Source organism: Thermobia domestica, chromosome 9 (genome assembly GCF_964235325.1).
Source record: "Thermobia domestica chromosome 9, izTheDome1.hap1.1, whole genome shotgun sequence".
NCBI lineage: Eukaryota > Metazoa > Arthropoda > Insecta > Zygentoma > Lepismatidae > Thermobia > Thermobia domestica.
The window spans coordinates 5,008,108-5,033,098 of record NC_137462.1 but is presented as its reverse complement, the minus strand read 5'-3'; the positions used below and the strand labels follow the sequence as shown (position 1 = coordinate 5,033,098).

The following is a 24,991-nucleotide window of genomic DNA, read 5'->3' as shown; positions in this document are numbered from 1 at the left end:
CTTGTATATAAAGCTTTTAATGGTGGTAATAGGCCGACCAATCATATCACTGATCTCACTAAACGATTTTCCCTTACCAAACAATCGTATCATTATTCGTCTTTCCTCTTCACTTGTTTCTTTTGATTTTCGGCCCATTTTGTCTTCCCCTGGTTGATTTCTGTTAGTTGTTCACTCCAACAGCAGCAGCACACACACACACTTCGACTGAGTTCACTAACTGACACAAACGTCTGCAAATAGTATCAAAAGACACGCGTTACGAAGAGTGTGTTGATTCAGGTAGATACAAGACGAATACTTTTTTGGCAGTAAATGTGACTCCTCTCTGCTTCAGTGTAACCTGTAGAAAACGAAAGGCAAAGTTTCATTTCTTTCTTTCTTTATTTTATGCTGGGAAGTGTAGACGAACCTACGGGCATATTATTGTGCGATAAAGTCTTCGTTCCTTTAATATATGATTCGATTTATATTGTATGCGCTTTGAGACGAATACTTTTTTTGCTAACTGTAGCTCTCAATTGCTTTGCAGACGACTCTCCATTCGCACGAATTCGGACGAACAATCCCAAGTCAACAGGGGAATCGTTTGCGTTTGCATCTTACGTCGGTTTTCGCAATTCGCAGATCGGAACTAGTCGAGACACTCCAATTTATTTAAACGTGCTGGGAAATTCGCATTCGGAAGCAATGGAGGCTCGGCCAAGCAGAAAGGGACAGGACTAAACGGGACTGTCCCGACGGGGACACTCGGATCCCAAATCGGAACTGTCCCTTTTTATACGAGACTTATGAGAGAGCCTTTCTTTAATCTGAGCCAGCACGTTAAATTTTATACATTTATTGCATAAGCATTTTGTAAATGTTAGGAAACAATTCATATTAACAATGTTCAAACCAGTGTAAACATATTACGCAACGCATAGGAAGAAAAAGAAGAGGAGATATGGCATCGTCAGGACTCTCTAATTATATTTATTTTGATAGTTCGCGTAGTATTACTTGTCAGTGCACAGGTTATGTCTAATTTTATCTTGTAATTCTTAAATATGTGATGCAAATTGGTGGCAAAGCTAGAAACATCTGCTATAACCTGTTTTATTAATCGACAGCATAGTGTCAAAATTTTACTTTGCACGCAAAAATGGCAACAGCTTTGACAAACAAACGGAAAGCTTCAATTAACACACCCGAAATAGAAGAAACTAAAGATGTTCAGCCAGACACATTAAGTGATTTTGTTTCTATTTTAGTGCAAAACAGAGAAGATGACACTTATTTACTTCAGTTTGATAGTGCTTCAAATGGTTGGTGGTTACCGTGCTCAGAATCAGTGAATGATAGTTACCGCAATGTTGCAAATTTGATGTTGGTCGAGGTGTGTATTTTGCTCGAAATACTTGGAAATAAGAGCTTGTTCAAGGAGGTCAATTTCCTAACACCCGTTCCAGTTGGTATTCTTTCGTAGACACGAGAAATAGCACTGGATTAATTGTCATTGAATGGGTTACGACTTCTTACCCTAACCAAACCATCCCTACTCTTTTCTAATACCTAAGTTGCCCGAAGCTACCCAAATTATGCTTACATTTTGGTGCACTGATTAAGAGTAGTTCGAAAATTCTAATATTAACATGAGTGAGTACATATTAAAGAGAATAGGATGGTTCTAGAACACAGGTCCCCCCATATAGGTTAGTAGCTAGGTTGGTTCCTTTCTATAGCAAAGTTTAATATTTAATTCAAATAGTATTGCCGAACGAGCGTGAGCGAGTGAAGGCGGGTTAGAGTCCCGCAGGGCACGTTGTTTTCTGTCTTTATTACAGCTAAATGGGAAGGGGGACCTGTGTTCTAGAACCTTGCCAAAGAGAATTGTGTAAAATATGAAATTCCATTGTCGGAGTAATTTTTCGAAATATAAGAATCCAGTGTTTCATGTTTACAAATGTACTGCTACAGGGTTGAAACCATTGTGGAATCGTGTTCTGTCGTTAAAATTTAGTAGATATAAGCATAACGCTCAAATTAGTGTTTGACTTTTCTCGTGTCTACACATCCCTCTCTTCCCCCCTCCCCTCTCTCTCTGTCACTCATTTAATACATTCATCCCAGCTTTACTACAGCAAAATCACAATTCCATCCGCACCTACATTTTATCGTAAACCGAAGCTAGGAAAGAACGGTAGATAAAACATAGGTACCGTAAAAAACAGAAATATGTGTAGATGATTAACTGAAACACAGATATTAACGAATAAAAGTTATCCTACGATACAAATCACAATCTCCTACTTCTATTACTACTTCTGCTTCTTCTATTATGGATCCGTATAGTAAAACTACATACCTAATAACGTAATCTAACATAACGTAATGTAATCCATCCAAATATAATCGAATGCAGTACATTTTAGTACTTGTTTTCGATTTTCAAATTGGTCCGGCGATACAGCAGTAATGTCAAACTATGTACTTGTGCAACTCTTTAGTTGTGAACGTATCTCGCGTAGAATATCTTCAAATACTCGGGCCCTTATTATCATCCATAAGCATCATTACTTCGTAAAGAGTAATATGTAATTGTTTGTGCTTACGACATACTTTTAAATACTTGTAAGTTAATAACCTAAATCTACTACTTCGTTCATGGACGCTCAGACATCATGAACATTTGTACTATTCTCTGCCTTCGATCGCTGTGCCTCTCAGCAGCGTTAACAGATTAAGGAACAAATTGCATTGTGCTAGCATCTCAGTTTCGCATATTTATTTATACATCTTTCTGGACATTATCAGTACCTATGGCCTTAAGCCTATCACGTTTGAGAGATGCTGTCCCTCGGCGAGCACACTATCCAGGAAAGGGAGATGAAACAGTTTGGGACCTGTAAGCTAGGTACCATCCAGCCATTTGGGTGGTGTTAATGAGGAAAAAACCTCATTCAGGATGGCTGGGCTGAAAATAGCCCAGGGGGCGCGGTGGCTTGAGGTCACTGGTTCGATCCCAGCTCGCGCCGTGTGGGCTTTATGGGAGACAAACACCGTGCTCGTGTATTTTCTCGGGGTTCTCCCGTTTCCTCCCACTCTTCATTCCGCCATTTCACTCATCTGTCATCATCACCGTCTCCTTTAGTCTAACCGGCATAACTGTGGGACGTAAAACTTAAAGATTTTATTTCATTTTTCTGAAAATAGTTCTTACAAAGTGTCCCCACCGGTAATCGAACCGGAGGGGGGGGGGGTGGAGCTTGTCCAAAGGCGAGAGCGTTGGCTGGCTATTACATTACACACGATTACTGCATATCTGTTTGAAAGTCCTAAATTGTTAATATTATACAAGTTCATAAAATGTTATAGTCATATCTGCTATGAATTCATATTTGTAGGGATGGTGTACTGTGAGGAAAAAAAAAAGTTGTTTGCTTTATTAGGCCTAACATTACATTTTAGTAAAGTAAACTAGTTTCCGTATCACCTTTAATTGTAAATAGCTTCCCAACTTCTTCGCCTCGGACTTATTGATTCTCATGGTCCCCTATGCCATTCCACTAAAATCTTGCTATCTTTCTACGTAAATGTTACCTACATACGCAAATCAACAAAATATGCTAATTTATGTCGTATATTCTGTTGTCTATATATGACAGGGTCGTGAAAGACAAACAGCACAGTAGGTTTTATTGGTCAAAATTGGGTTTTATTCACCTTTGTGCGTACATTTAAAGCCATATTTTCATTTAATCATTCATGCTGTATCGTACACATGAAACTACGTAATTTTCTTGTCGCATGAAAGGAATCCGTGAAGCTCGATTCTTGGAACACACTTTGAGTAATGTAGGTGGTTTTACCATACTCCAGCATCTTCATCATTATTATTATAGATATTCTGCCATTATTGGCAGCTCTCTTGCCGCAGCTCACAAACTTCCATGCTCCAGTTGGTTTTCAGCTAACGTCCTCGTCTTCACTTACGATTTTTCTGTTTTGATGCCGCCTCTCCTTCGCCCCTTCCTTGTTTTTCTTGCTAGCATACTCTAGCACGTCTCACATAGCAGTTTCTTCCAGACCTGTTTTTTTTTTGGGGGGGGAGGAGAGGAGCACTGCCCCCGGAGCTTTAAGAGTGCTCTCCCGTAGGAGACCAAAATAGTACGTCTATAATTTAATAATAAATAGAATAGTATCAGCAGTGCTCACCCGGAACATTGTTTCTGAAAGATACACTGGTTCTTCTTAGCTAAATGTCCCAACCATTTTTATCACCGTCTCATTCGTTTTCTGCTCGACTGAGCTAATTCTCATCATTCTTCTCCATACCTGCATTTCGAAAACTTCCAGTCGTCTTTTAATCACTTCTGTATAGGGTTGGCTGGTTTAAACCAGCTGTTTTTTTTTTTTTAAAAAAACCAACTGGTTTAAACCAAAAAGCGAGAAATGTTCGTAAAAGTGTAAGTGTTCGTAAAATCTTGATGAATACACATTTGTGGGTGATCACTAAATTCAGGGTTTGCCCAAATGGGCCCAGCCCGAAAAAACCCAGTGGGTTTTTTCGGGTTGGACCCACCTGAAAAAACCCACTTTAAAACCCACCTGGGTTTTTGACCTGTTTGTTAGTATATTATTGATACAACTAAGGTGATCACATTGTAAGTGATTTTTATCAGATTTTAGACTTTCCTTGGGCGAATTAGAGGCTTTCACGTTAAGGTATACAACAACATTCAACATAAGACCTTTATAAGTTCTGAATGCACTAAATGAATTTTAAAAAAAGCTTACCTCAGCTTAAGATAGTTATAGAACAAATTAATGTATGGATTATGCTTATAGCCTATTTGAAGTAAAATAAGCAATTTTGTACTTTAGAAAATATTTTCCGTGAATAGTATGCTCGTCGACTTGTCGACACCGAAGGACATTATCACTCATACGTTTGACGGGTTTAAGGTCATAGGTGCCGGTATTAATAGTACATATGTAAATACATTAGTAAAACTATTAGTATTATTTCTTACCTTTGATGTAAAACACAAGGTTCTTCAACTAAAATTTGTTTTTCAAATAATAACAGTTTAATTCAGTCATTTGTTGCTACTCTTCAAATAAGCATTCTGTAGAATCAACACCAGCAATAGTGTAAAAATTCTTGTCAAATTTAAGAAGCTTAATGCTCGGGGTTCCGAAGACTATGTAACGCTTACTATTTCAAGTGCTGAGTTCAAATTTCTGTACTGGTGGAAGTTTTGATGTACACGCCGTGAAAGAAGTGCTCGGGAAATTCCCGAATTAAACGCAGAAGGATCGGAAATGAATATTTCAACAATAAAATTATTTATTTTACGCTTAAGCCTGCCATACGTCCCGTACAAAACGGGAGTGTCCCGCTTTTGGGCCCGAGTTTCCCGCCTCCCCGTAAATTTAGTTGGGACAGCGAAATATCCCGTATTTTAACTCCGTTCCATTTCTGCTATCAATATCAGCTTATTCGAAAAGTAAAAAGCAAAAAATTCTGACATTGGCTGGGAATCCTCTCATAATTAGTGAATGAACAGTACGCTGTTGCATGTAACAGTTTCGAGGAAGCTATAACACCACCCTGTTCGACTTGGTAGCGAGCGAAATTTGCAATGCTACTTTTAACATTGCACTTGATGGAAACTCGGATATTCTCCGCAACATTAAAAAAAAAAAAAAAAAAAAAAAAGGCTTTGAGTGTTTCTACATTTACAAAAAGGGAAGATGACTAACCTTTTCTTCAGCAACACATTAGATAAGTTAACAAGAATTATAATCTTTTTCAGAGGCTAGGGGAACAGAATTGTGCTTTGGTCTAGGTCTTAGAAAATTGTAAATCCGGTCCTGACAATTACACACGACACAAGGAGAAAAATCAGATTTTCATCAGATTAAATTGAACGTAATTTTGGCAGATACAGCCATGTAAATAAATATTGCTAAACGCGCAAAAATATTGAAAATAGATTGTACCACTGATTTAAATAATTTGCATTTTGTTTTCCTGTAAAGCTTTTTTATAGCACATGCCTATTATATTATTGAAAAAAAAATAAATAAAATGAAATCTTTTAGTTTTAGTCTCACGGTTATGCCTGCTATGCTCAAGGTGACAGTGATGATGAGAAATGAATGAAATGACAGAATGAAGAAAGTGGGAGGAAACGTAAGAATCTCGAGAAAACCCACGCACAAGGTGTTTGTCCACCATAAAGCTCACTTGGCGCGAGCTAGGATCGAACTAGGAACCCCATGCATTAGAGGTGAACGCTCTACCATTGAGCCATCGCGGCCTATTATACTTTTGTTCATAACCGGACTACAGTTCATTGCATTGTGTTGGAAAGTTGAGGAAGGGGGGATCTGAGGTGTCCCGTGTTCTCATGGAGAAAATATGGCAGGTTTATTTACGCTGGAAGATGTTAATTTCATATAAGACATTTTAAAACATTTATGTATTTCATACAACATGAATTGTATCTTTGTTTTAAATTAATAGACCCCTTTTGGTATTCATATTTGGCGAACGTCAGTCAGGCTTCTGGATGAATTGATCTACATTTGTTCGTTTGTCTGCCGAGCTCCTTCATGGCTAAGCGGTTAGTGTACGTGTCTTCGGCGTGGGACCCGGGTTTGCCTCCCGGAGGGAGCTCATGTGGTTCGGATTCCACGTTAATCAGTAGGTCCCATCTCATATAGCCTAGCTGCTGAAAGGGACGTTAAACACAAAATCAACTCAACTCGTTTGTCTGCCTCTACCACACATACTGCAGGGTACAACTTTTGGCCTTTTATGTTAAAATTTTCAGAATACAAGCACGAGACACGCTAAATTTTTTGTATAGATTTTGGCGGCATACCAACGTAAAATATCAAAATGGCGGCCATTTTTTCAAAACAGCGAGTATCCACGCTACGAAGCGCAATTTTCAGTCTTTTAAGTTGAAATTTAGCACGAGATATGCTAAATTTGCTGTATAGATTTTCTTGGCGATCGAATGTAAAATTTCAAAATGGCGGCAATTTTTTTTCAAAACAGCAGTAAGTAGAAAATTGTTGCAAGTTGTGACAATGACAATCTTGAAATATAAATCACATTTTAACACTTTTACCCCAAAGACATTGAAATATTTCGAAAAAACCCGATTAAACCCGAAAAAACCCAATTAAACCCGAAAATACCCGAAAAAACCCGTATGGGCCCAGGTGGGTTGGGCTTTTTCAAAAAAGCCCGGGTTTTTTCAAACCCTGTCACTAAAGCACCCCACATTATGCTTTATTTTTTGTCTAATTATGCTTTATTTTTTTCCAAATTATGCTTTATTAATTGCAATTATTGTTTTACATTAGTCGTGTACTGTATAATGAAAATATTTACTATACATTAAATATTCTAAATATCTTTATCTATTTATTAATACTTGATGTAACCATTTTCTTTCATGTTTAATGAACTTTCTACTTAATGCACTGTAAAGAGATATGCTTTATTCGAATCAGTTTTTTTTTTTTTTTTTTATCACTTATGTGCGCCTTAGAGGTGCATATATACAAAAAGTAAAAGTAAAGATGCCACCAAAGGAAGAGAAAGTGCTCAAGTTCAAGAGGTACACATAACAATATTGTGTACTATTTATTGTTGACGGAAATCTTTCTTCCTTTGCTTGTTTTCTCCACAACTAAGGATTGCACCAAAATAAAAATATTGGTGTGCAATACAAAAATCCAAAAATTTCATTGTTGTATTACGTTCTCAATGATTTTGCATTGTAAATATTGGTTTTAAAAAATATTAATACAGTAGGTTTAACTAATTGTTCTAATAGAATTTTCCAGGAATTGTGCTATATATTATTTTAAATTATGCTTTATGCTTTATTTTCTAAAATTATGCTTTATTATGCTTTTAAAATTAGTTTCTTCTGGACCCTTAAACAACCACAACCATGTTCAAGGTACCAACCATATGTGTGAATTGCTGTTATGCTTTTGGATTGCTCTAGTTATCACGTTTCACTCCCGTATATTATTCGTATTATATTCACACCTAAATTCCCCATTCATTACTCAAAAGGATTATACTAGTATAAGTTTATGAATGTTTCTTGTGTGATTTTTTTATAGTCTATTATTATTATTATGCAGTTGCAATCAAAGAAAAATTCTAAATATTGTTTCGTTCTAATAATGTTTACTATTGATAAAATACATCGAAATGCCGTACTTTTCTTTAAGGGGGGGGGGGGGCGTCATACAAACCACACGAGAGGCATTTATTGAAATCAGAAGTATCTTTGGTATCTATTTATGTATAAATAGGTCAGAGCCAAAGTGGACTCAAATAATTCGTATCTTTATTCACTTTTCTTACTGATATGCAAATTAAATTATTGTATTTCTTTAACTTGGCTAATAAAAGTCGTAGTGAACAAACTTGGACTAAATTAGTTCTTCTGTACTCTGCAGTATTTTGAAATTGCCCATATGTATTCCGTATAATGGTTTCACTTGTGCAACTGTTTATCTTTTTGTCCTTCTGAAATTACTCTTGACAATTATATTAACAAGTATGTAAAGATCAGTACAACGTATTTTTATCAGGAATCCTTCGTGAGTGAGGCGGCAGTCGTATCGCAGTTGTGGCCAATTAGTCCCGGTTTCGAGTCCAAATGAAGGATAGTTTCCCTCGGATGTAAGCCGAGAAGCGGTTGGACTCCGCTTTAAGCGTATGTGACCAATTCCAACATAACCTGCTTGTTGCATAATAACACCAAGGCGAAACAATCTTATTTCTGTACATATGTGATATAAATACATAGAGCAAATTATTTTAAAAAAACTGGTTTAAACCAAAAAACCTGTTTTTTTGTTTTTTTCAATAAAAGTCATGGTTTTTGCCAACCCAGTTTCTGTATAATATCAATGTTTCTGTCCCATACAGTCCAATCCTCCACACGAAGCATTGAATGAATCTTTTTCTCAACTCTTTATTCAAGGTCCCTCAAAATAGACTTTCCTTTTCCCTAAAGATTTCTTTCGCCATTCCTATCTCTGCTTTTATTTCATATGGTTCGTACTTTATATCATCACTAAGAATACTACCGAGGTATCAAAAACTAATCACTTGTTCTATTTTCTCCCCTTTTACTTCTATATTTGACACGACCGCTTCGTTTCAATCGTCATGGCTTTTCCTTTTCTAACATTAATTTTCATCCCATATTTTTCACAGCCCTTCCTCAAGTTTTTAAACATCTTATTTATTTTATTTTCATATTCCGCAACATGTGCCATATCATACGCAAACCGTATACATCTAATCATTCTTCCTCCTACCGAAATGCCGTCTTAATTATGTAGCCCGTTTTTTCACTATCTCTTCTAGGTATTAAATAATATTGGCAAGAAACTCCATCCCTGTTTAACTTCCCTTCCAGTTGCACTCTGATCTATCATTTACTCCCATATTCTAACACATACTTGTTGGTTCATATATAAGTTTCTTAATATCTTTGCTCTTTCCATTTCAACTCAACCTTCTATAGAACTCCCAACAATTTCCAGTTCACTCGGTCAAAAGCCTTTTCTAGATCAATAAATACAACATACCCGTCTTTACGGTTTTTCTATAAACCTTTCACTGACTACCCTTAATAATCCAATTGTATCTCTTGTGCTCTTACCTTTCCTGAACCCGAACTGTTCCTCTTCAACTTTTTCGTTTGCTCTTTCATACAACCTTCTGTTGAGTATTCGAAGCAAAACCTTTGCTGCATGCGTTATGAGACTTAATAGTTCAATAATTCTCACATCTCTGGCCATTTCTTAGCCATCAGGGTTGATTTTTTTAATTATTATTATTTTTTTTAAATTTAAATCAAATCTTTCTTCTCGTATAATACAAGTCGCGAACTAAATAGAAAACATTAGGAACTAGAATTAAATGTTAATTGTGTCATTTAAGTGAAATTATGGAGGGTTGAATTTTGAAATAATCCCTAATCGTGTTTACCTATTTACATCCCAAACAGTGTTTGTTAAGCATTAAGGAAAAAGTATAGCAACGTTTATCAACATGACACTTTTTTTTCACAGAATTTACTGATATTTGGCAGAGGCATATTTTTAAAAAAATCAGAACTAGCTTGCGGCACGAAATACATAGAAAATACATAAATTCCACGTAAAGTTATAAGATCTAAAAGAAAAGAAAGAAAAAGTTGCGTAGAGGGGATCGGATCCCTCTAAATACGCTTCTATTATTTAAGAACAAATAGACGCGCCCACAAAAAATTTTCGACTTAAATGTCCATGGCAATCTCCCCGTTGGAATAATTAACGATTTAAAAATTCTATGTTACGAAGAGAAGAAAGTAGGATTCCTCCGTTACCCATACAAAACGGGACTTTCCTTAATCATCCTCTATATAAAACACTCGTTTTCATATTGTGCTGTACATACATTTGAGTCTCATTGTATTATGATTATTATCTTCCATAATCAAAATAACAAACAGAAACGAGATTTTACTTATTTTCACTTTAAATTAATTTATTACAGAATTTGATTTAAATCAACGATTGTTATTTTTAAAAAATCAAGTGATTTGAATCTTTATTTAAATCAGTTCACCCTGTTGGCCGTCGGTCTATCACGATCATTTTCGGGAAATCTTTTGGCCTTTTCCTGCCCCATATATTTCATTGCAGATTCGGAACAATTCTTTCTGTCATTGTTTTCCATATTCTTAATGAATTAGATTGGTATATTATCTATCTCGGATATAACTTTTACAAACTCAGCCCGAAGAGCTAAAGCCTTTATCATCCTTTCATACTCCATTTTCTACTTGGCCGCGGTGGCTCAGTAGTAGAGCGTTCACCTCTGATGCTTGGGGTCCCGGGTTCGATCCCAGTCCCTGCCAAGTGAACTTCGTGGTGGACAAACTCCGTGTGCGTGGGTTTTCTCGGGGTACTCCCGTTCCCTCCCACTTTCTTGATTCCACCATTTCATTCATTACTCATCATCACTGTCTCCTTTGGCATAACCGTGGGACGTAAAAACTTAAAGATTTCATTTCATTTTTTCCCCCCAATTTTCTACTTCAAAATCTAAGCTACACGCTCTATCTGTACTCTGATATAAGTCCTCAGCATATTCTTTCCATCTTCCTAAGTCTTCACTTTTCTCGCTGACTACATTCCTATTTTTTATTTTCTACTGCCATCGTAATGCCCTGTTGTTTCCTCAGAAGTTCCATAGATTTCACTTCCTTGTACATTTCCTCATATTTCCCAACTCTTTCTAGTTCTTTTATGTCCTACCATTTTCTTTCGTAAAACTCCCCTTGCTCTGTCTGTTTCCCTTCGTTACTCGTTATTTAACTTCATGTACGTCTTTCTGAACTCTTCCGTAACAACCTGTTTCCAAGCCCTCCTTTTCCTTATATTCTACATCTATGCTGTAACCTATTTACCATATTCCAAAGCACTATATAAAAAAATAATAATGACAGTAGTTATTACAATAAATTATATGATTTACCAATAATTGTCCCATTTTTTTTTATGTTATATTAAATTTATGGCTAAAAATCTGGGGTGATTATGACAGCGTTCTCGTTTAGCAAAAATTTAAATTTAAAGAAGAAATTATATCAAAACAATGCATATCTTGAACTCGTCTGCAGAATGTGGATGTGTTTGTAAACATCTCTGACATTACAGCTGAGTACTTCTTTTTAAATATTGATGTAATGAAGTGGATTTGTTTTTCGCCCTCTTACCCTAAAATAACATGAAGCATTTATAGTAGAAAAGAGTAAAATGACAGGAAAATATACAAATAGGTTTGTAGGTATAAAGATGAACTTTTTCCAATAGATTCGTCCTCGGTTTTTGATAGAAGTCGCTAATTGCGTTGTGCCTTTAGTAGGTCTCTTAATGTAGCTGACACTATAGGCTATATACATTTTCTAAAATATGCAGGGATTGTAAATGTTTTAAATAAATTGAGACATAAGAGTTTCGAAGTCAGTTCGTGAGTTTTCGTAGTTAAATTGTTATTTGTTTCATTTGAATAAAAAATAATGTCGCGCCTACAAATGTTCTCAAGGGGAGACCTTCGTGGCCGATTGGTAGGATTTTCAGTGTTTTGAAGTTGTGAGAACACTGCATCTATCACTTGCATTCAGAAAATAATGAATAGTTTGCTCACTCTCCCAAGTAAGCTTTTGTAGTATCCACAAATATTAATTCAAACATACACGAGCGCTTAACTAATTTATGGACGTACTAACGGGGTGTTTAAGACACCGACAGAGAACGATAGCAAAACAACAATGAAGTATTTATATACCGCCAAAATATAAATATCACATAATAAGAACAATTAGTAGCAATCTACCACATCGGAATGTCATAAATCACATCGGACGCAATAGCACGAGAATAAGCAGTCTTGGAGAGACTGTCAACCACCAGGACTTGTGATAAGTCCACAGACCACAAAATAATAATATCAAAGAGCAAGTAGTAGGCTTGAAAAAGGCTGTTTATATAGGGACTTTAAATTAGTCCATATCAAAGGCGAGCTGCGTGGCTTGGGTGGTAATGATTTATTAGCACAACTACAATATCAAATAATTCAAGGCGCAGTTGTCCACCTCAAGCAATAGGGCTATCGAATGACCACTCGTCAAGGGGACAGAGTTCGGGCCCCAAAACAATACAGATAACTAGAATGCGACGGTCTCGTTAGAGATCGGACAAGCGGTGTTAGTACGCGAAAGAAAGAGTAATTAATATAAATCAACGTTTAAAGAATATGACAAAATAGATCTGATAGCACAGTTAATTGTGTGGAGGCTTCAGCGAGTTGTAATACCACTGCTATTAGCCAGTTTAAATTACTGAACAATTATCGTATCAAAATACATCATATCGCTACCATTAAATAAAAGATATTGCCACTCGTTAATAAATGAGATCATTCGAAATCAAACATAAATAACAATTGACCAATAGAGAGGAGCGCTTGGAATTCGCTCTATCAACATTCTCGTAAGCTACACCAAAATAATAAAAAGGTTTCAAAGTAATTTTGAAACTACTTGGGAGATGATCTCCTTTACAGTTAAGCGACTTGATGGAAAAGGAAGTGCAAGCGATAGGTACATTGAAATACTAACGAAACTGTTGTAACACACACCAGATAGCGAGTGTTCTTAACACACTAAATCCCAACTGATGTTACAATTACTTACTTGTATTTCGAGCGGCTGAAACGCAGGAACAGGATACAAGGACGATTACCAGGACTTCGTACAAGATGATGTTGTCAGTGGGTTTCGTACAGGATTAGAGATCTTTCGAGTATTGGAAATTCGCACAACCTGGTCTTCTTCTGGCACGAAATCTTGGAATAGAGGTGAGACGAATGGTAGAATACAGCACCCAATAGAATGGCATCCAATGGGACTTCACTCCACAGGTTGTTCTGCTTCCCCAGTAGACTATAGCACTCGCACGCCGATGAATGAGACGTTAAGCATGTTATGAACCAAATAAAAGTTGGAAAATTTAAAAAAATCAAACTTCATACATGCACTGTGGATGTAATAACTTGGGTCTGTGACAAGTTCTATGACGAAAACTGTCAAAAACAGAGTGAGTAATAAAATTTATACTCGAACACTTGTGAGTCTGTTCCAAGAAAATTAGACTTTGCGTAAGTCATACAGGATATATTATTGACAAGTAAAAATAACCTTTTCACCTCTGGACAAAATAAAATTTAATTTGGAATATTCATGTCTCTTCTCTTTATTTTAAACTATGATAACCAAAATGAATATCTGTTACTTTTCTTTAAAAAAAGAAAATGTTATCTTTCCCAAACGGGAGGGATGATAGGTTAAGTATTCTCAACAGATGAAGTCAACTTTCGAAGGGAGGATGGAAACAGACACAATCAAACAAATCTTTCAACTGAGAGGAAAAGAAAATAAAGTAGCGCGAAGGAACTGAGTGAGATAAAAGGAAGATATCTAACTTCCATATGTTCTTTCTATTTTCCTGTTTTAGAATTTTAAGAAAACAATGTCTATATCGTAATTAGCAAAGCTAATTGTCGTTAATTAATTAAATTTCGTGGAGCGCACTAAAAATTTGTGCAATTTTTGACAATGGATTTTTGCCAACGCTACAATAAAGTAAAGGAACTGCAGTCACTATCTGGCGTTTTTATTCGTAACTTTCTTATAAATATGACACATCAAAAAAAACATTTTAAATGGGCAAAGTAGGCCTGTGATATAGTTGCTCAAAATGAAATCTTTCAGTTTTACGTCTCACAGTATGCCGGCGAAGGTAAAAGAAGACGCTGATGATGACAAATGAATGAAATGGTGGAATGAAGAAAGTGGGAGGAAATGGAAGAACCCCGAGAAAACATATGCACACGATGTTTATCCACCACAAAGTCCACTTGGCGCGAGCTGGGATCGAACTAGGAACCCCGTACACTAGAGGTGAACGCTCTGCCACTGAGCCACCGCGGCCCCATAATTGCTCAAAAGTCAGTTAAATGTAAATACAATGGAAACTAGAGGCTTTGCCACAATTTCCCCAGGGTTGGCGCAATTCTGGCAGTTTGGAGTTCAAAATACAGACCCCAAATTTCTCGTACAAGGGTTTGAGATTTTCCTTTTCAACTCATGCAGATAGTATAGAAGTAACATAAAATTATTATGATGTGTATCAACATTAAAACAAAAGATATTATTTTGGGATATAAGCAGTTAAAGTTAAGGTTTACGTGTACCTGCCATAGTTGCCCCACGTCACCCTACCCGTTGCTTGAATGCTTGAAGTGTCCGGACTCCTACCACATACCTCATCTGCCAATGTGTTCCATTTAAATATACTCTTAGCGTACCCGCCTTCTGCGCGGGAGATCCGTGTTCGGTTCCAGGCAGGAACTCATATTTCGGATCCTTTGTTAAATACAGGTTCACGTCCCATATATGCAGGGCTTGAAAAATTCACTCGCCAGTGGCGAGTACTTTTCTTACATTTGGCGAATAAAGTCCAATCAATAAAATATGTGAATTCAAGAATAAATAGCACATGTTGCTTTTTTTATTATTTGTAAGAGACATGCCAATAAATAATAATAATAATAAAAAGTATTGATACGTTTAATGTGTCGCAAAATGATTTTTGTTCATTTGTGTAAACAGTGTGACTGCACACTGTTCTGGCTAATAGATCTTTTGTCTGGCGAGTACTTGCAAGCAAGATTTTTTCAAGCCCTGCATATATGTATATCCCCGGTGGCTGGAACAGACACTAAACTCTGCACTTAGTGCTGCACAGCTTTAGCTTATTGATGCGTTACAATTTAAAAACTCTCGTTGTATTACTTTTGGTGTCTTCGTCATTGTTGCTTAGGATCATTGTTTTCTATAACCTCTAACTGTAATTATTCATCCACATAAAGTTTAACTTTTTGTTTTAGTTAAGAATAACAACCAGTAACTTTCGTAATGTAAGACTCTTGGAAAACAGTCGTACGAATAAACTCAAAAAATGCTTATCTTGCTCTCTGTATCTGGTTTTCTATAGGAAGTGGAAAAATTAAAAATATTTACACTAGTGAACAAGAGTTTCTCATGACTACACAGCAGAGACCTGCACGGGCTGGGCCTGGCCCGAGGCCCGGCCCGGCCCGCGGACCGGGCTTGGGCGGGCCGACACTGATTTATTTTCAGGTCGGGCCGGGCTGGGGCCGATTAATTGCAATTCTTTAATAATTATTGACATTCGTTAAACGATAATTAGAATAAAGGCAAACGTTGAAGAAGTGTGCCCGTGAAAAAGGTTACAAAGTGTAACTTCGAAAATTTATCGGGCCCGGGCCGGGCTTGGGCCAAGAATTTTAAAAAAACTTATCGGGCCGGGCCGGGCTCGGGCCGAAAATCTCCAAAACTTTTCGGGCCCGGGCTGGGCCGGGCCTACGTACATTCGGCCTGGAATGGGCTCGGGCCGAAAAATTCGGCCCGTGCAAGTCTCTACTACACAGTATACAAATCATAGATGATTGTGCTTCTCGTGTTATAGTTGATTAGTTCCCCGAAAGGGCATAGAAAAAAAAATAATAAAGAGGCTATAGAATTTCCTTCCCTACTCTGCTGGCTTCCTTATGAGTCTGTGACGTGTCTTAGGAAGCAAAACGCCCCAGCATTAGTAAAAAAGAAGTGTTAAAATAAATCTTCATTCATGATACGATAGTTTCTTCTTTTCAGCGAAGGAATCAAAATTAAATTTAGACTTGGGCACTTCGGAGAGAAGTTTTAACATAATTGCCACTGTCGTAACCAACCACTCAAAATGAAAGGTGGTGCACAAACACCGTATGCGTGGGTTTTCTCGGGATTCTCCCGTTTCCTCTCACTTTATTCATTTCATTCATTTCTCATCATCGCCTCCTTTAGCCTAGCCGGCATAACTGTGGGATGTAAAACTAAACATTTCATTTTTTTTTTCAAACTTTGTAGACTAAGAAGTTTACGTTCTTTAGAGTAAATATTTTCTTCCTTTTTTTCATGTAATAAATTCCCATACATCGTATTCCCACTACCCCTTTCCGCTAGTCTACTGGTTAGCGCGCTTGCCTTTGCTGTACTGGGTGCCGGTTTTGACCTAGGTTGCGTAGTGGTTAGCATATCAGAAAGGTAAGAGCTATACGCTGGTTAGATTTTCAGTTTTCAATCTTTGAATTTTATTGCGAACAACAACAGTTATTAGCTATTGAGCAATAAACTAACCCCACGTTTTTTTGTACTAGATGGGGACTCATCTAAAATTTCTTTATTCCATTGCATAATATATTGGAAATCATAATAAGAAATCGGTTCTATATATGTTTTGTTAAAGGGGACCGTGGTGGCTCAGTGGTAGAGCGTTCACCTCTGGTGCTTCGGGTCCCGGGTTCGATCCCAGCCCCCGCCAAGTGAACTTTGTGTTGGACAAACACCGTGTGCGTGGGTTTCCTTGGGGTTCTCCCGTTTCCTCCCACTTTCTTCATTCCACCATTTCATTCATTACTCATCATCACCGTCTCCGTTAGCCTAACCGGCATAAACGTGAGACGTAAAACTCAAAGATTTTTAATGTTTTGTTAAAATGAACTTATCCAAAAGTTAATGCTATAGAATACATATTGAATAACTAAGTAAACAAGATCTTACTTTGTATACAGAGAATTGTTTTTAACGATTTCGATGCCCGCTGACTTCTTCAATTGATTTATTAGCTGCTGAACTGGTAGCATCTGAATCGGTTTTTGTTTTGATGTGCAACCCTTCTGAGATAAGAAAGTAATAAAATCTTCATTTCCCTACTTGGTATTGAAGAAAGAAAAAAAAACTAAAAAGTTGAAACTTTTTTCTATTTAAAGGTTAATTTGTTCGTAAAACCCAGTTTAGCAGCTAGTAGAACTAACTAACAAAGAATGAATCTGCTCTTGGAATTAATTCAAGTTAAACACAACGGAGGTATGTAATTGATAAGTAACTGTGTAGTGCTAAAAACTATTTTTCTTTTCAGTGCATTTTCGTGTTAAATATATCATTAAAAATACGTATACTGAAAATGTAATGACATATATTATGTAATTTTTCAGCTATTTGGTGTAGATATGCGCTGTGATAATCTTCTTAAGTTGTACCGAGTTTGGCAACCGAAACCTCACCCCGTCGTCAGCCATGCCGTCTTTTTTCTTCCTATTAATAACGAAGTCAAGAGGAAAGGCAAATGGAATAATCAGTATACAGCAAAGGTAACAGAAAACATGATAATCAACTTTTATTACTATAATTTTGATGCATTTTATTGCTAAAATCTTACAAATCTCTTGTCTCATCAGAAAGAGCAGATAGGTTTAGTCATAAAATAAAATCACTGCGTTTACGCCTGAATTTCTCGAGCGCATGGCTGCAAAAGCACAGCATTAGCACACACGTCCTGAAACATTTGTATAGCAAATTCGTGATTAATGTCTCAAAACGTATAAGGAACATAGTTTCTGTCTCGAGGGAGAAGTTTTCTTGCCGACCAGTGTAATATAGTGAAACTTGTCTATGTTGGTGATCGGTCCCATATTGTTTCTATAAGTGGGCAACTAATAGAAAAGCGTATTTCGAAGCTATTACTATTATAGATCATAACATAAGCAGTTCTAATGTGATAACTACTTATTACCTGCTTGTTAGTTTACATCTTACAAATAGTATATGTACAGGGTGGCCCAAAAGTAGGTACACAGTCCTGTACTGATCAACTCATTGCTTTTATATCATTTCTTATTGAGCCATCAGGTTGACTTAGTTTCTTTATTATTTGTTCTTAATGTCTTTTTTACTTATATAAGTTCGGAACAGCCGAAGTAAATGAACCTATAAGCTAGAATGTTATACTTGATCAATGCAGAGATGTGTACCTCCTTTTGGGCCACCCTGTATATCAAAGCTCCTTCGTAGCTTAGTGTACGCAGCTTCGGTGCAGAAAGGGGGCACGATGGGTCAGAAGTAGACCGATCATCTCTGCTCCGAATGTATTCTGGTTCGATCCCAATCCATGTGAGTTTGTGGTGGACAACATTGTGTCCGCGGTTGGGTTTTCTGAAGGTTCTCCCATTTCCTTTTATTAGTCATCCGTCTCCTTTAGGCAAAAGGGCATAAGCGTGGGACATAAAACTAGAAATTTCATTTTATTTTTTTCATTTTGACGGGTACTCTGGTTCGGTTACCGGTAAGAACTCATGTTCTGATTGTATGATAAGCTGTGAGAGGGATCAGCTTCCAACCGACCAACCAAGAAATAAATTGCAGTCCCATTCCATCAATAAAATAGATGCACACATGCTTGTCAGTTTACAAACAAATTCATCCTGGTACTGGGTTTTGACCACCAAGAAGTAGTAATGTAATGTATTATTATTATAATTATTATTAACATTTTATAACATGTATTCGATCGTCATTTGTTATAAATTTCTTGTCGCAAAATCTCAAGCCGTTTCATGTGATGATAATGACTTTGTATTTAGAGTTTTTTTTTTTCTTTTTTTGATAACCCTTTTGATTCCCGCGGTAACATGAATATACTAAACGTCCATGAACTATCCGAAGTTGAAGATCTGCCGTTGTATTAAGAATATTCAAAAACGGAAGCAATCAATAAATTCATCATTTGGCGTTTCTTAATAATTTTGTGGATAAACAGCATAATGCCAGCATAAGCGGAAATAAAAGAAAAGACGAAGGACTTAAAGGATCTTAGCCTATGTGCCAAGTTTAAGTCTAATAATAATATAAAAAAGAATATTACAAAGCGATGTACTATCTATGAGCCTTGATATTCTATGGTTATAATAAATAAATAAATAAATAAATAAGTAAATAAATTTTTCTTCCAGTTCTGTTCCAGTTTGGGTCGAACCCATGGCCATATACTCAACACAACGATAGAAAGCCTTCTGAAATAATTTATTTTATAATATCGGAGGAAACACTGTATTAATAAAACTCGAGAAGTTACGAGAAATTGTGATTCGCACCTTCTCGAGAAAAGTGACACAAGTAAAAAAAACCTAAAGGTCCAAGTTCGTATTCCTCGCGAAAAAAATGGCATAACTCGTAACTTGTTTTAAAGTTATTTTATAATCACAATGTTTTTTTCTTTTATGTGTAAAAGTGTTGTAAATATAGCTTTAAAATTATTCCAAAATCAGAATGTATTAGAACAAAAATGACAAGTTTCGTGTTATTTCAGTTTTCTTGCGAGGAATACGAACTTAAACCTTTAGGTTTTTTGACTTGTGTCACTTTTCTCGAGGAGGTGCGATTTGTTTGGAATATTTAAGTTATCAAAAATGGCGAAAGATCTGGAGAACTACTTTAAAGAATAGTTGTTTTTATTAATTGTGTAATTTTGTATCATTGCAGGGTAAAGATCAGCTTCAATGGTTTTCAGAATCAGAAGTGAATCGAATGCACTCACACTCTTTGGGTTTAAAGAGTCCGGAGATCCTGGAGTTCATAATGAAAGTGAAGTCTGACTTTGGTGTTAATCGAAGTTTGTCGGATATGCAGGTTCCCGTGTCAGCGTTCGCGTCTTTGAGTGACAGCGGCCGCAGCCTTCTCTTTGGACATCACTGTGCACAAACGCTGGTGGAGATCACCGAACAACAAGTGGTTATTTCATTGGCGCCTGAGAAGAGGACTCCCACGCCTCACGAACAGTTAGTTGCTGCAGCTGGATTCGGGAAAATTGGTACGTCCAGGTTGTTTTCCTTGCTCTTTATTATTTTTTATGGTGTGACAAATAATTTCAGCGAAATTGCAAGGCTCCAAAAAGTAGCATTTTCGGTTTCAAACAGTGAGGGTGCTAGGTAAACAAAGCATTAACCAGGATTTGATTCATATATATTTGCAAGCAAAACGTTCCCTTCCCTTCTGTGCCCTTGATGTATTCATTCCTTAAATATTCTCTTTCGGAAATTTAAATAAGAACTAAAAATCTTTGGGGGGCGCGGTGGCTCAGTGGTAGAGCGTTCACCTCTGGTGCTTGGGGTCCCGGGTTCGATCCAAGCCCCCGCCAAGTGAACTTTGTGGTGGACAAACACCGTGCTCGTGGGTTTTCTCGGGGTTCTCCCGTTTCCTCCCACTTTCTTCATTCCATTATTTCACTCATCTCTCATCATCCCCGTCTCCTTTAGCCTAACCGGCATAACCGTGGGACGTAAAACTCAAAGATTTCATTTCATTTCATAAAAATCTCTGTTTGTAACGTACCGGTTTACCGGTAACGGTAGATTGGTATTTTTTTTTTTTTTTTGTTGTTGTTGTCTGTGTTCTGTGGCACCCGTATAGTTGATTAGTGCAGCGTTGTTACCGTTAATATGTTTGTTGGAGTGTATTTGTTATTACGTTTGGAGTGTATTTGTTATTACGTTAATTTACCTTTGATTCACTATATTTGCTTTTGTGTTATTATTTTTGACCTAAGCCGTAGGCAACTGTTGACTTCCTATTGTTCGTGTGAAAGTAAATAACCCAATATGCATGATGTCACTCTCGTAAACTTTAGTATAAGGTTATCGCGATAATATTGACATTGGCAAGTTATACTAAATCTGAACATACTTACCAGAATTCGTGTTTACGATGAATGTTACGAGTGTGCATTTAGTATCATCTTCTTCGTGTTAATGGAACTTGTGACTGATGACGACAGTTGCTATTCAACTATCAATAACAAGTAATACGTTACCCTTTTGTGCAAAAAGCTATGTCAGCTGTTACCTGACCCAAATAAGCGAGTGAGAGAAAATTATCTTGAACGCCTTTAGAAAGTTAAAGTTTAGCAGAAAAGGGATAGGATGCAATTTAATTAATAATAATAATATTAAGATATACATGGTTGTAGTGACGAATAATTCGTAGGTGTTTCAAAATAATTACTATATATAGTTACTGTGTGCGAGTAGTTATGTTATATACATAGAAAAAGAAGAAGAAAAGATATAGTTAGCGGAAGAAAGGTGGTAGGGGAACTCCGATACGTTCAAAAAGTTTAAGATGGGAAATTACTATTTGCTAAATTATTGGGACAAAGCTTTGCTAAATTATTACTTTTGGACAAACCTGTGCGATATTTTGATCTCAACGGAGGTCCCGTCAAAACTTTTATTTAACCTGTTTTGAGTACACCACCTACAAGCTAATGTTTGCATGGACGCCATTTTGAAGTGGACCAGAATTTAGTAGACGTGAGAAATCAGGACATTCAATCCTGAAAGAGAGGAAAGCAGAGTCGGAGTCTTACTCGTGTCAGGAATTCTCTGCCTACGGGTAAAAGTACCTGCAGTTCAGGTAACCTAATTTGCTATATTTAATTATCAGGGATTGAAGTTGCCAGCCCAAGATGGCGACAACGGAGCTACCATCATAATGCTACCGTGATAATATAGTGCGTGTGTAAGAACTATGATGACAATTTCAGCTTAGTTAAATATGCAAATGTCTCAAGTTATTATTATTATGTGTAGCTAAATTAGTGTTGCGTCACGCATCTTATCCATCTCCTATGAATGTCTCCACTTCGCTATTTCTTTCTAGAGAATGAAATCTGGTACTACTGTCTTACAACATCTGGTATTGATATAAGATTAACTTCGAACAAATTTATTTTCGTTATCAATCAATGTGGTTTTCGTACTATCACATTGGGAAATAGTTGATACTATATAAACATCTAAAGAAATCGTGTAGAATATAATTTAGCCTCATGAAAGACTGACTTGTAATTATCATTCTGGTTGGATTAAAGGATGGTGCTGATCAAGAATATAAACATTTTGTTTCCCAGCTGTAGGTCTTGATATGTAGATTGCTAAAAATGCGTTTCATAGTAAGACCATTAGTCTGCCACTTAGATTTTTTTTTTTTTTTCATTTGTAGCTGCATGCCATATGTATATATTTCATAAATCATCATCAAGGAATAGTTACAGTGTAATGGTATTCTCTTTCATGACTAGATGTAATAGCCGGAGATGCTTAGTATTGGCAACTACTTTGAAATTGTTTTATAAAGAAGATAGATTGTAGTAATACATGCGTCCAGTATATTCAATGCATAGGTGACTAGGATGGTTAGTTTTCTTTTGTATTTATTCATTATTCTGGGAGGTATATTATTGAAGTGAGGGAGTGGTTAGAATGGATCAGCCCATATTGATTTCGTGGTTTCCGTAGATGGCTACGCATAATACTATAATGAACAAAAGTTCAAATGTGAATGGTCCACTTAAATAATGAAAGTCAAATAATGTAATTATTCTAATTTTATTGAATTGTAATTAATCAAATCGAATAATACATTCAAAATTTAAGTACAGACTGAAATTTTATGAGAACATAAACATATATGAACATCAATTTGGAATACTATTGTAATTTATCTCTGATGAAATTATTACAATTTTCTTCGCCTTGGATATTTGGATTGATATAGTTTATGGCTTGTAACAGTTATATTATCTGAAAGCAATAAAAGCAATTATTCAAAGTAATATTATATTTTGAGTAAAATATTTTGTTGTATCAATACACACATATATATATATATATATATATATATATATATATATATATATAGATAGATAGATAGATAGATAGATAGATATAGATAGATAGATATAGATATAGATATATTGATATAGATATGTAACGGTGAAATGAGCAATTCGATGGATCTCATGACTGTTATACTACTTTAGGAAGAATCTGAATCTTTCTTTTCGTGCATGGGTTAGTTGCGCATTTCTTGTTAGACAAACTCTGGTATATTTATTTATTTATTTTTTAATGTGTATTTCAAAATTGGCATCTTCAGGATTTATTTAGTGAATTTAATTAATTGTGTAAAAGAAGCATATATCAAAATTTTGTGATTTTTTTTTCGAGAAATATCAAAAACGGCGTCTCCAACCATGATGAGATTATTTAATTTTATGTAAGAATTAAAATCTAGTATTATACAAAATTGGCTTAATTCGGCCAGGATATTATTTAATTCGATACTATTTCATTTTTAAATAACTTGTGAAAATTTATTTATTTATTTATTTTTTTTTTCAAAATGGCTACACCAGCCAGGATTTTGTTTACGTTGATTTTTGTCCATTTTAAATAGTTAAATGCGCTGAAATAGTAATTGACATATTTTAGTATAAGATTTATTGATTTTTACGCAAATTGTGTATAAGAAAACCAGTTTAGAATTCTCCAAGAACATTGCCAGAAAGATATTTAAAAAATGAATGGAAAGATGGAGCGGGAAGGATAATTGTCATTATTCCTAGATGTAAAAGTAAATCTTTTTATCCGCACTTTCTTCTCTTTCTCGCAAAAATTCGCAAAGGTAAGGATAAACTCTCTATGACTTACGGTTCCTGATCACTCCTTAAATCTCTGGAAATCGGCCATTTTTTTGGCCAATATCTCGGAAACGGTAAGAGTGACCCGAAAAATCCCATCACTTTCTGAGATAATTTTTGATACTTTCTCAAATGGAGGACTCAAAAAAAAAAAAAAAAAAAAAAAAAAAAAAAAAAAAAAAAAAAAAAGCACATTACGGACAGACAAACAGATACACACACAGAGACAGATAATTCAGTAACGAACTTTTTAAGTTCGTTTAAAATACGTGTCTTTGCTTTGTTTTATTTATTTTAATCGTAATATTACACCCACTTTCGCTTCTGTGGGTTTTTCAGATGATTTCACTTTCTAAACTTGAATCAAGTGGGAATTCACATGTTGTTTGTTGAATCTCTTCCTTGCAGATATTCCACTGGAAACAACTTCCCGAAGACTGTAAAAACTAAATGACTACAAATCACAATGGCTATTGTATAAATGATTATTTTTTTTAATAGTCTATAAATGCATTTTTATAAGTGATCGTTGGAGTTCGTTGGAGTTTTTACAGAGACTTTGAGAAGTTGTATCCACTGAAATAACTGTGAGGAAGAGATTAAATGAGCAGTATATGAATTCCCGGTCAATTTAAGTTTAAAAGATGAAATTCTCCAAAGAAGCTCACAAAGGCAAAGAGTGAGCGAAATATAGGGTTAAAATAAATTAAAAAACGTAAAAGTACGTAAAATTATTTATTTCCTTTATTATTTATGGCCGTTGTAGTTTATTTAGTAAGCTAATGTGTGCGTACTTATTAGGAAAAATCACCTGTGTCCCGGACATGACAACTAAAGCAACATACTGTTTCAGGATTACTTCGATCCCTTGATCAATGCGTCTCCTGCTATTACACTGCCCACCAAAACGTAGTTACATGTTTTGTCTGTCCATTAAAACCCAATGCTTCAATATAAAATCTTCATAAAG

General features: G+C 35.9%; 1 protein-coding gene across 3 annotated transcripts in view; it reads left to right on the top strand.

The window, feature by feature from the left end:
- Positions 1 to 656: 656 nt before the first annotated feature.
- LOC145694354 (uncharacterized) overlaps positions 657 to 24,991 on the top strand; it is a 105,508-nt gene continuing 81,173 nt past the window's right edge. For 2 of the 3 annotated variants that reach the window (XM_081770491.1, XM_081770490.1), the window contains exons 1-3: positions 657 to 1,378; positions 17,702 to 17,857; positions 20,025 to 20,352. In XM_081770491.1, the coding sequence (XP_081626617.1) occupies positions 1,145 to 1,378; positions 17,702 to 17,857; positions 20,025 to 20,352 (718 nt within the window). In that variant the 5' untranslated portion in view covers positions 657 to 1,144. The remainder of the gene's footprint in view (positions 1,379 to 17,701; positions 17,858 to 20,024; positions 20,353 to 24,991) is intronic. The other variant, XM_081770489.1, reaches the window with a different exon arrangement.